Genomic DNA, 13,651 nt, shown 5'->3' with positions numbered 1-13,651 from the left:
TATTATCTTTATCGGGAACTTTTATGGTTCCTTTCGGTTCAATTTACTCACAGATTCCGCCCTAGTGGATAGTTAAATAATTTATTTATTTACATATTAGGTTACATTTACTTAACTTACATTTATTTATCGACAAACGTTACGTTTATCGGCGAGATGCGCAAAATTGCTCAAATGGAACAAAAGGAGCAAAAGCGGCGTGAAGGTGCGCTGGATGTGGGCTGATCCAGGGCTTACTGAAGGTCTTGACAGATGAGCTGCTGACACAATGCAAGAAGAGCATGAAGAGATTCAATGTAACAACTAGAATAAAACAATGTTTTTTTTTTAATAATTTCTCTTTGTTTTATTTATTCTATTATTAGGTAATAGGCATTTTTCCATTATAGTTAGGTACTAGGAATAGTTCCGGACGAACTTTATTCAAATGAAAACTCAGATCAATTTCACATTTATAATAACTCAAAAAGTGATTCTAAGATTTGACACAAATTTCTTGCAATATTATTTAGTAGGTAGGTAACACAAAAGTCAGCATTTCGAGAGAATTCTTATCAATGTTACGTAGCTGATTAGTAGTTACTAATTAATTACTCATCTTAAAAATAATCGCGGATATTTAATTATCTTCTTACACTTTATACAACCACACTATTATTATTATTTACAATTTAAATGACATAAAATGGACAATAATAATTATAACAGAGGTACCTAGCCAACCATATTCAACACATGAACCATAAATTTGTTTCAAAACTATATAAAATTGCAATTACAATAATATGTTTTCTTATGAATTCATTTCGAACAACAATGTTTCATAGTATGTATTACGACCATCCTTAGTTAGGTACCAATGGAACCTAAATACTGCGTATCTACTTATTACGCGAGTAAGGGAATGAGTGCAGACAGAGCCATGCAGAACAGTTTGTATTTGATCTAGTGAATTACGATTCGAAATTACAAGTTTCGAATTGATTTCAAGGATTTTATTTTAAAATTAAGTTCTAGATAGAAATAAAATATTAATAATTGTATAAACATGACCCTTGAGAGATAATTGAAAATAAGTATAATATTAGACATAATATTGTTCATATTTATCTTATGCATGAGTGAATTAGATCTTAATTATTTCTCCAAGCGTACCTAACCTTTGACGATGTAGGTACCTCTGTCACTTTCATTATAAGTAATAGTTATTTATGCAACTGTTGTGTAATAGGGGTTATTAAAACACTCATGTGTTTTAATACCTAATTCTCAACAGTTGCATACAGTACCTACTTTATCTACACCCATAATATGAATCCTCTATAAAAGATTCTTAAACAGTTAGCTTACTGCTAACATTAAAAAAGCTAGTCCTAGTAACTATGTATTACATCATCCAAACGAGTGTTGTAATGTTGTACTGAATTTCATTGCAACACTCGTTTTGATGATGTAATGGTTATTTAACTGTTTTAGAATCTTTAATAGATGATTTAAAGCATGGTTGTAGATAAAACATTTTACAAGTTCCGATAAAACACTTAAGTTAAACTTATATGTATATACACGCTATATTATTATAAAAATACAAAGATCAGAGATGTTACTCGAACAATAAATGTTACTTACACTAATATTGATTAGTATTTACAAACTCGATCCTATTTAGAGAATAATTTACATCATGATCATATTATTAAGATGCAAAATGATTACTCAATAGTAAATTACATTTCGAATTTCGAAATTTATTCATCTTGCCGGTAACTCATATGGTTTTCTAGCATGGTACGCACTGTAGATTTAACTAGACGTAGTTGCGCGTAAGTCGAAAAGTCCTAAGTTTTGAGGTCTAAGTATTGAAGTTTTATATCGAATATGCAATCTGGAGACTGCCTACGTTAGGTATCTCGCGCAAGGTAAAATTTAATGAGTGGTTGATCAATAAAAGTTTGGATAAAGAATAACGGAACTAAAACTTTAACACTAGTGCTATATTTATGTAGATTCTTAACTAGGTAGGCACTACCTAATTGCCTATAGGTATGCACGTCCCTGTTGGTACACCCACCATATTGTTTTGTGTAGGTGGCTTAGAGTCGAGTGATATTTTTTTATAATAATAAATAAATAATAACATTAAAGTCGACTCGAGTAGAAATTTTCAGAAGAAAACGATACTAACAGTTAGTGGTAAGTAAATTCTCTGCTCACAATGCCCATAACTCTCAGGATTCTTCGAAATACAAAATTGTGATCGGCACCGCGATTGTACTCGTCGTCTAGAGATATAAGATTGTCTCAGTACACTGTTTTGTAATAAATGCCACTACTGCTTTGCGGGATATTAAGGTACCGCTGTGAGGCCCAGATAATCGGCATGCTATGTAAAAGAGCTGGTGAAACCATAGACTAAAAAGATACGTGTGCTTCAGCTAGTTTATTTTTTTTAAATACCAAGGAATTAATGTCAAGCGTGGGTAACTGTTTACGTCATAGAGTACCAATATATTCGCTTTCCTTTTCTATCTTGCTATATCGATGTTAGAGATGTTTTTCTGTCTAGCATGCTATTTATAGTGTTAAGTGAAACACTGCACAGTGTACAGCCGCTAGTGTGTACGGAAGATGTTATACGTATAAATTATATTTAAAAAAAAATTGTAGAAGTTAGCGATGAAGGCTAGTCTGCACTAGTACTTTCCATTAGTTTTTTTTTGAGTATTTTGTCGATTGACTATGAACAGATATGTTCTGAGATTATTGGCGATCAGAGTAAATTCCTCATTAGAAATTTCTCTATATTTTAGTGCCATATGCCATCTTTTCCGCCTGCACATTGTCTCAGGAAGAGTTAATTTCACAGCAAGTTGGTTTGGGTGGGTCACCAGTTTTTTTTGTATTTAATTTTGATGTTCCTTATTACCTCTTTTACTGTGTTGATATTTAGGTTGCTATGGATATCACAAACTCTTCGAAACCATGGTGCATTTGTAATTTGTTTCAGGATGCAGTTCTGACATCTTTGTTTTATACTGATATTGGAGTCACTTGCCGAGCCCCGCAGTTGAATTCCATAGATCCATATTAGCCTCAAGATGGTCTTATATATAAGCATATTATTTTCCAGTGACAGTCTGGAGTTCCGTCCATAAGCTTTTATAGACTTTACATTGGATAATTAAAATTATAGAGCTGTGGTAACCTCACGTTAATGATAAATATTTTGATAAAATATTTTGTATTTCTAGATGAACTCTAAAATTATTGTTGATTAAATAAACAAGTTCCTGCAATGAGTAAGTGGGTAACGTGAACCATGACAGGTCATCAACGGCAATACACAAACAGTTCTAATTTTCCTCAAGCGATAACCGCTTGACCTCTAGAACACGAAGTATGTGTTAATACATAATATTATACTTTCAATAATATAAAGATTAATAAAAACATGATCTCATACAAAAAAATTGCGTTATACTTATTATATTTGTTGATTGTAGGTATTTAAAACCGTTTTTATTACAATATTGTTCGTTCTAAAAACGTAGAAAAGCACAAGAAATATAACTTTTTAGGGATTTTTGTTTTCTTAAAACTTTTTTTTTAAATTTACATCGCCATCTCTAATATAATTGAATTTATTAAACTATCTGATTTGAAACAATTATTGGATTTTTTACTCTAACGTAGTGTTACGCATAATATGTAAGATATAACAAATACATTTAAGGAATGCTTATTTCTCAACTGTGTGCTGTATATATTATTAGAACTTAAAAAGAAACTTGTCTTAAATTTTGAATAAAGCCTTGATGTGGGAGCCGAACAGTCGCCGCCGACAAGGAGGCCGGTAGATACACTCGATGGCGGCAGACAGGTCAGGAGAGGCAGACAACACGACCTCCGCGATCCCCATGCCCCGGGCTGAGCTCAGCTGAGGGTCGATGAGCAGATCGGTCAGGACGGGCGCAGGCGGTCGGCGCGTGGGTTGTTTTCGGTCTCCGGCTCCAGATCGAGGCGGCGACGCACCCACGAGAGCATCGCCTCCTGTTACACACACTAGTCATGATTATGTTTTCTATAATATATCCTTATATCACAAACAGGTAAAGTTTGTGTGGTTATGGAAGGTAACCTCTAGATCTACTGAACCGATTTTGAAAATTCTGTTACCAATTGAAAGCCACATTACTTGTGAGCGTAAAAGGCTATATGTTTACCCGAAAAATGAAAATACTTTTTCATGGTGGTCGAATGTGCAACGTAAGTCGTAGAAGGATCGGTCGAACCAAAGAGTTTTTAGAGAATCTTTACCAGTGGGAATTTTTAGAGAATCTTTACCTATACAGGATGCCGGTTACTTTATGGGTACCACAACGGCGACTATTTCTATCGTGAAGCAGTAATCTGTAAACATTACTGTGTTTCGGTCTGAAGGGCGCCGTAGTTAGTGAAATTACTGGGCAAATGAGACTTAACATCTTATGTCTCAAGGTGACGAGCGCAGTTGTAGTCCCGCTTAGAATTTTGGGTTTTTCAAGAATCTTGAGTGGCACTGCAGTGTTATGGGCAAGGCGTTTCATTTTCCATCACCTGAACATCCTGCTCGTCTCGTCCCTTCTTTTCATTAAAAAAGAGCATCTTACGGATGCCAACTTAACGATGAGAGATATATGAATGTTTTTTATTAATGTATGTGGCAGGATTGGAAAACAAACAGATATGGATAAACTGGTACTAAATGTTGACGAATTCGCGGGTAATAGCTACTATCAGAATTGATACTGGGCGTAGATAGAAGATGAACACTAGATTCGCTGTCAGCGTGTGTAAGTGAGACAGCAATAGTCTGTGACGTGTGTTATATTTTCATGTTTTTGTTCTGGACGATTTGTACAACGTAATAGAGAACGTCCCATATTTAAATAATAATTGAATTCACACCAAATCACTCAATTAGGTATTAACAATCGGAATGTAATCAATGAGAATTTAAAATAATTAGTAGGTATTGCACCATGGCAACTATTGCTTGTTGGGAGCCGATGAATTGGTAGTGTATTGGCTGTACGACCTGTAAAGCCGAGTGGTTATCGATCCTACATACTAAGCTAGAGGTCCCGGTTCGAATCCCGGTAGGTGCAAGCATTTATATGATGAATATGGATTTTTGTTTCCAAGTCATGGATGTATGTTTGTTTAAATGTATGTTTATATGAATTTATGTATGTTTATATGAATTTATGTATGTCTTGTAACCCATGACACTTAACTGCTGCACTTAACGGCTATATATACTTAACTTGGGGCAAGATAATTTGTGTAAAAAGTGTGTCAATATTATATTATTATATCATCTCGCTTACTCTCAATACCAATGTAATGTGTCTCTGTCACATTATTATTGTTATTTTAGTAACGCATCTATTGTTCATCTTCTATCTACGATACTGAGACGAAAAAGGATGACAAGAGCTTTGAAGTGTTTGTAGGTTTTAATTTCAAACTTTTGGTTGGATAAGCGAATTAATCGGAAACAAATATGTTTTAAAAAGAAAAATAAGTAAATGTTTCGTGAATTAATGTGCTTTAAATATATTATCCCTTAGCTTTGACTACTCGTACTTAAAAAAAATTAATACTAAAAATAATAAAAATAAAACTAGTCGAGCAGGCAAGTTTAATCAAAAGATTCTTCAGAAAAAGAAAAAGCCTTCATCAAGATTCTAAAATGCTATCAAAATATGTACATCTTTTGTAATACAATATTATTTTATTAAAGATAAAATATTTATTTTAAATAACAGTGAAATAAATAAAAATTGTAAGTGCCTACTTCTTAAGTAAAAATGTTGTAAGATGCTTAAATATTCAAATCATTGTTAAAATAATATCTAATTAGAATTGTTCCTAAAATATTTTTAACAACTCTGAAGTATTCGCTTCTGACGGGCATAACTACAACCATTACTATTACTACCATTGACCATTGACCTTTTCGTAAATTTGTGATTTCGAATAAACTATCAAACATCTGCACTGATATAAATATCGACCAACAGTGCCACACGCAACTAAATTATTAGTAGAAGAACATGCAGCATGCTCGTTAATACTGATTCCAGAAGTTAGTCTCCCTTATTATTCAGTTAATATTAAAATTAAAAAGCGCTTTACCTTAATTAATAATTTAACTTATATTAAAATATAATTTTTAAATTACTGACTTACACTTACAATATTTAAAGTAAATAGTATAAAAACAGTGAGAGGTAAAGAGATCTGACAAAGTATAGAGAACGAAATGTTGTGTTGACAGAAAGTATTTAGACGAGGGGAGAGTGAGGTCAGATCGCACCTGGCGCGTGTCGTGTGGCGGCCTGGCGGCCTGGCGTCTGTCAGTCGCGGTGGCGGTCGAGGTGCGCGTTGTCGACGTAGTCGTCGTACTCGCGCGGTGGCTCGAGCTCGTCGTCTCTCGTGTCGTACTCGCCTCCTTCCATCGGCTCACCGTCACCTTCACCCTGCCCATCTCCTTCCACTTCTCCCTCCAAGTCCACCTCGACCTCCTCGTCAGACCGAGGAGCACCCACCGCTCCACGCCCTCTGTCGTCGCGACCCATATCCTGCCAAACGGATAACTACTGCCCGCTACTACCTCCGCTATCCATTTCCACAATGAAGTCTTAGATCGCTAGACTCCTGAGTGCTTTTCTTTTCTAAGGCGACAAAGCTTTATAGCATATTTGAGTATAAGCTTTGGCTGTTGATTTTAGACTAATCATATGTTACATTTATATTTAAGCTATTTTGACTAATTTCTTGTTTCACTTCACTTTCAATATAATTGAATGTGCATATTTAATGATTTATATAAATTCACAAAGTATACAACGTATACAACGTATAAGATACCACGTAAAATATCGAATTTGTGATTGCCCTCGTGATATTATGCACAATGCACATTTACAGGTTCCGTCACGTTCAGGCGTTTGTACGAGTAGTAGTTGTATTTAAAAAATAATTCATAGGGAATCGTAGGCCAGTGATGAATTTCTTCAATATGAGCAGGTATCAGAATATATTTTGACCACAAAAATGCATATGCAGGACCAGTGGCTCATCCAAAAGAAACTGTACCAGTGAGACCAAAAGTATTATTCAAATACGGTGCGTTGCTAGCCTTTGGGGTAAGCGAGTATATTCTAAGTCAGCCGTTGCTGGAACCTAAATGGTACAAAATGTAGGACATCTTCAAAAGTTCATGCTTCACCGCTGCTGCATAGCATTTTTGCCCACAGAAATTGGAGAATAGAAGAATTTAAAATATGACATACGGTATCGTGATAAGAGGTCTGAAAACCACCACCCCGATTGACAGTTGAAGCAGACTGCATGGAAGATCTACTACGCAAAATAGCTTCGAGTTTGTAGTAAAGTTCCATCGAAAAAACGTCATCCGTTGTAAATACGAAAAGGGAGATCACAGTACCACTTATTGCTGAGGACAAACGAGGCAACAACACCATAATTCTCCACTGCAGCCTCTACGACTTTTGTTAACTAATGGAAATCCATTCCGACTTATCTGTTCCCGACGCACTGCAGACTAAAACATTACACTACTAGTTCTTCAAATAAATGCAATCGTGCCTAAAGGATAATGTTGTAATATTATGCTCGGCATTGGGAGTCTTGTTCAGTCTAAGCAGCTGACGTTTTCCTGAAACTATCTGGCAAGAAATCTAGAAATAAAAATTACGGAACCTTGTACGGAAATAGTACGTGAAATAAATTTAAGGTGTAAAAATTATTATCTAATTTATTTCTATCATCATTTAGGGGGGGGGGGGGGGGGGCAACCAATACTGCGGCTTCCAGTACGTGGTCGCCATTCGAGGACTTTACTGCCCCAAGGGTTATCTGTCCGTCGAATTTATTTCTATACTAACTTGAAATTATAAAATTGTATTCCTTCAACTGTCTAATAAATGTAAGTACATAAACCTATTATGAGAATGGATTGGTATTCACCATGTTTCTAGAACTAAACATGCAAAATTAAATTTGAACACACCAAGCCCGCTTTATGCAAATTAATTGTTTAGTATTACTATCAACTGTTAGGTTATAATATTATGAATGAAGCAGTAGTAATTTAATTTTAGTGACGTAGCCGGGGTGGCGCGGTGAGGTACCTTGGTGGGTCGCCAGCCGCAACCAGGCAGCGGCAGTCCGTCGGGTCCGAGCGGGCACGGAGCATCCAGACCGGGCACGCCCTGCTCTCCTCTCTCGCCACGGTCACCCTTGCGGCCGCGCTTACCCGCCGGTCCCTGCGTACACACGCGACGTACTCACGTTACTAAGGTGTGTGGTAGTATCCGTCTACTCTGATTGTACAGGTGATTTTATAACGTCAGAAAAAATAGGTTATAACATGTAATTTTATCGGAGTAGACCGCTATGGTGTAATTATTTAACAAAAGAAAAGTTTTTAAATATATTATACCAACTAATTTACTAACAAAATTATCAATTTGAAGATTGTTTTTTTTTTTGGAAATTTACTTAAAATCATGCGCATCCTCTACTCCTGCGGAAAATATGAAACAATGTATTCAAAAGATCTCGTGAACGCATGTCGGCAGGTCTATGCTATAAAGGGCTCTTCGTATTGACCGAGCGCTCTCGCACAAAGTGCTTATAGAGTGTGTTGAGCACGATTTAGATAGTGTCTAACAATTTTCAATTGAAGGTTATCATGTTGGAATAATTATTATATAATATAATAAGTAATATTTTTTTTTTCACTTATTAATATATAAGTAATATTTTTTTTTCACTATTTTCAATTAGAATTTATTTTAAATTTATTTAGAGGCGAAACACGTGTCGAATTGTTTTAAAAACAAATATTGGCGGAATTATCACTAAAGAAAACTTAAATCATTTGTTTAAATTTATTTTCTATTTTTAGTTGAATTTTATATAAAGCGTGTTCTTTAGTTTTTTTTTAAACTATTATTTATTTTTCATTTTTTAGTTAATTTTTTTAGATTGAATGAAGGGATTTTAATATTTGCGAATAAAAATATTTTACTTAAATTGAAAGATCACTTAATTCAGCTATCCCGAGATCCCCGAACTAGCTCTTATAATAATTAGCTCAGTTAAATCACGCATTAATAATTTATAATGGAAATATAAATTCACCGCCATCTATTCGCTTCTAAACGAATTAGATACTTTAATTTTGTGGAACTATCTTGACATGTCGCGCGTTTCCTTTGTAGTTTACAATAAATTACTAGATGGCGCTTATTAGTGATTTATTTATTAAAAAATTATATAAATTAACAAAAATCATATTTTGCAGTTGAAAAATTCAATAATTTTATCAAATTAGTGTAATGCCATCGGTCCTCGATAAATCTACAAAGTTTGAACGAAATCTAGCCGTTTAAAGTGGGTCAAAATCGCGCCCAAAGAAGTTGGTTACAAACATACAAACATACAAGTGGAGCTAATATAAAACGTGTTAAAAACGCGCGAGTGAAAGGACCATACGGAATTTAAAATCACCCTGTAGTAATTAAAGCATATCAAACTAATTTAACATCAAACAATAATTTAGATTAAATACTATCAAAAAGAAGCTTAAATCAGCCTGAAAACGATTATCTGGAGGAACCAACGTCAAGTCATATAATAATGTTTATTTCGATAAATAATGCATACTTAAATATAATTACAAATATTTATAAAATATGTTTTTTAAATAAAATATAAAATGTTATACATGTGTTTTTGAAGTGTTGGTGTTAGATCGACTCGTAGATTAGTGAACATGCAAGTGAATAAGTGTTACGTACAAAGTTGACAGATCTATTAGCAGTGCAAGAATAGTCAGAATGGATCGCACTTACCGGTTCTCCTTTATGACCCTTGTCACCCTTCGGGCCCTAAACATTTAAGTAAACTAGTTACTGTAAATCATGTATTATCTTAACACTCACAATTTGATCAGCACTAACCTCCTGACCAGGTATACCATCCGTGCCCTGAAATAATTAAAATGCTGATAATTATGGCCAAGTTTGTAATAACGCTATGTAATATTTGCTGTGAATACAGTATGTATACTGAAGTTATAGGCATTTCGGTGAATTTTTCCGCACCTTGACGTCTATTCTGCATCCAAAATCGGGAAGTGCTCTTTGGCACCAGATTTTTCATATACACCAAAATCGAAAGTGCCGTACGGCACACTACGCGCTGACCAAGTTCTGATCCTCATTTTGTTTATAAGATAGTTTATTTTGCATGGACTAATAGCTTGTTTCAATGGTTTTCTTATACATTCTCTCATATCATCCTAATTATAAGCAATCTCTTAATACACGTAAAATAATACGTGAGGCTGTGCGCGCGCCAAAATCACGCCGATCTATGGCATACCGCGGCGCGGGGACACTTGCCGATTACGGAAGGTTAAAGCCTTTTGGAGCGTGGCGCGTGTTGGTTAACTACTTGTACACAAATATTGTTGTTTGAATTTCAGGTATTTGTTGTTATCCTGACGTTATTTTCCCTTACCGTAAGAGCTTTGGATAAACGAAAATACGAATTTGTAAATCTAAAACAATTTAGGGAGAGTATCGGACTGGCGGCTGTTGGATACAAGGAAACCTAACGAGCCTTTGCATATATCCAGTGTATGTAATAATGCAACATAAGTAAATAAACGGTATATAATATCACTTTTTACTTAAAAATGTTAAAATATTCAAGCTTGCAATTCATAAAACAATACGTGTGTCGCGCTATCCCTGAGATTGTCAACTGACTGTGCGATCGTCAACCGGTTATAAACAGTTCCGCCGAGTACGCTACAAGCGGCCAGTGGACACTCAAACATGCCCCGGATAATTGTAATAGTGCAACCATTTCGCTTGTTTGTATGAAGCTTAGTATCTGTACCGGTTTATTTACTCATGTGGTAATGTAGTGTATACTGTATAGGCAGTGTGTACAGTACAGAGACAGGTCACGTACGGGCAGGCCCGGGTCGCCGCGTTCGCCCTTGCCGCCTGGCTCGCCCTGCGCGCCCTGCAACACAAACACACACATACATACGAGACCAGAGCGTTGCAGCCAAGGTAACCTTCTCCGCACTGAGTACTCACCTTCATGCCGTCCAGACCGGGCGGGCCCTGCGGACAGTACGCACGTATCAACTAACATCTGGCACGTGTCGTGTATTGTGTCCACTCACCGCTCTCTTTGCACTCGTGTCGTTAAAACCGTTCAGAGTCGCGGTAATACATATGCGGTCTCATTCTGAAGGAATTCGGCAAATTATCTTGTTATATTGTTATTGTTCTTCGCAAACAATCACACTCCTAACAAATCATCAATTTTTCATAGGACGCAGTGCCTATAATCAGACAACTTCATGCGCAACCGTTCCTCGGGGTGACAGACGGTGGAGAGGCGGGGTACTACAGATGTCAGCGGGTAGCGGGTAGAGTTGCGGGGGTCACCCCGTGGGACGGTAGTTGTCGGACTATAGGCAACAGAGACAGCTGTTGAGCGCAATTCTAGTGTTAGCACAGTACTATATATAGAAGAAGAACATAGAGATACCATTTTTGCGGCAAGTATTTAGGGTCATGCATAGTGCCATTCTAAGACTAAATATGAAGAGGAAGGAAGAGAAAGACAGTAGTAGCAGAGCATGCAGTTTTTTATTTTTCTTGAAAATAATCTGTAAACAACAATATCTTATACGCTCTCGTGGTTATGGTACAAATGACATTCATATTAAATTTCGTATTATAAAGTTCATTCTTATGCTAAGTACATATTATAGTTACAATTACAAGAAGTTGGAAAGAAGAAGTAGTTATACAATAATAGTTCAGGCGAGCGAGTTGAGGGCGTGAATACGGCTGACACGCTTACAACCATAGACTAGCGTATAGACAAACGAAACATGCGAGAGAGAAGAACATCTCAAATAGAGACAGACCAAGATGTAAGGGAAAGTCAGCCACGCTTGGAATTTGCTACTATTTAAATACTTAACTAGCCAACGCACATATTGACAAATCAACATTGGTCCATCATCATCGGGCTAAAAGGTTGTCTATACGCTAATATATCCTAGTCTATGCATGCAACTCGCGTCCGACGCCACTCAACAAGATAACAATAGAACCTTAACCTACGCAGCTACGTTTGTACATTTCGTTCGATAATATATAGATAAGTAGACATTAATTAGTAATGATTTCTCACCGCCAATCAAATGTGGTAGACATTAGACATAGTATAGACATAGTATATATAATTATATTGGCTAGATATGAATAGATTAGAGAAGAATCGATAAAAAGACAATAGGGACGTAGAAATGTATTCTGTACATGGATTAAGAGATTCAATTTACGTTTACACATCGCGGACGGAGTGCTCAGGACTCTTTACACTAACTATGTACACAGTAGGACATGGTGTCGGTTACGCGTGACGCTGTCACGGAAAGTGGACTGTATAGCGCGCACTGTGGTCTACTGGACCTTTAACTATCAAATTAGTTGCATTTATTACATGTTTAATCATTTTTAAAGTTATACTTCTTTAGGCGCGTTATGAAAAAATGATGAGAGTGAAATTTTGAGATGCGCGCGCATCACTGTAACACAAATGTAACTGTTATTTGTTTTTAGGTTTCTTCGTCCATTATTTTTCGGATAGGCAAAGTGTTCAAGCCCATACAGCCGTATTCGTTATTTAATAATTAATTGTCAAAGCCGTCGTTGCAAGACTTTTACAATATTGTTCATTCTACAAAGGTAGAATAGCACGAGGAATAAATAATTTTAAGGATCTTTGCTTTGTTAGGCCAAAGAAGTATAACTTTTTGCGTGCATACATAAGTAAACACACACACTTTTTTTAACAATTGTTATTATAAACATGGTTTTATTAGTTAAATAATTTAAATAATTTGTCACAACAATATTCTAAGACAAATAAGTTCCTACGAAATGTTTGATCAACGTCCCAAAAAAAGGTTCGCTCTGGATCTGCAGTTGATACACTCGACCCAGACGACCCAGATAGCCCAGGCTTGTACCTATACGTTTTACGAGTTTTTAGGTAAGGTATGTATACTCCTGTACACAATTATTAACCAGGATATTATGAATAATTACGTAATTATTCATTTTAAATATAACGTAATATTTATAATAAAATCATGTTTAATATCACCTTTAAGTGATTGTTATCATAATTAGTGATGCAACGGATCTCTGTTTCTGTTTCCGCAAGTGCGGAAGTTCCGCGCACTTTTCAACATTCGTTTCAGCCGCGCAGTCCGTGCACTGCCTTTCGCCATTTGTTTCATTTATGTTTTCGTGATGTTGCAATATTATTTTCTAATATATATATTTCTATTCTAGATTTGGTGTATTTTATACTTAATAAAGAAATATATTTGTATTTTTTTTTTCATATTATTTACACTTCCGTTTCTGCATCCGTTTCCGTTTCGGGTAAAATTTACTTATGAAATCTGTTTCCGTTTCTGGTTTCGCTTTGACACTTCCTTTGCATCACTAACCATAACACGAGCACAGTG

The 13,651-nt window shown here is 35.7% G+C and overlaps 1 protein-coding gene across 1 annotated transcript in view; it reads right to left on the bottom strand.

The window, feature by feature from the left end:
* Positions 1-440: 440 nt before the first annotated feature.
* The window catches only part of LOC126968705 (collagen alpha chain CG42342), a 213,454-nt gene continuing 200,243 nt past the window's right edge, over positions 441-13,651 (bottom strand). The window contains exons 18-24 of the mRNA XM_050813833.1: positions 11,190-11,216; positions 11,059-11,112; positions 10,038-10,064; positions 9,930-9,965; positions 8,202-8,336; positions 6,362-6,641; positions 441-4,050 (exon numbers count right to left, since the gene is read on the bottom strand). Of these exons, the coding sequence (XP_050669790.1) occupies positions 6,402-6,641; positions 8,202-8,336; positions 9,930-9,965; positions 10,038-10,064; positions 11,059-11,112; positions 11,190-11,216 (519 nt within the window). The 3' untranslated portion in view covers positions 441-4,050; positions 6,362-6,401. The remainder of the gene's footprint in view (positions 4,051-6,361; positions 6,642-8,201; positions 8,337-9,929; positions 9,966-10,037; positions 10,065-11,058; positions 11,113-11,189; positions 11,217-13,651) is intronic.

The sequence above is a fragment of the Leptidea sinapis genome, chromosome 1 (genome assembly GCF_905404315.1).
Source record: "Leptidea sinapis chromosome 1, ilLepSina1.1, whole genome shotgun sequence".
In the NCBI taxonomy this organism is placed as follows: domain Eukaryota; kingdom Metazoa; phylum Arthropoda; class Insecta; order Lepidoptera; family Pieridae; genus Leptidea; species Leptidea sinapis.
This window is presented reverse-complemented; position numbering and strand designations above follow the sequence as displayed.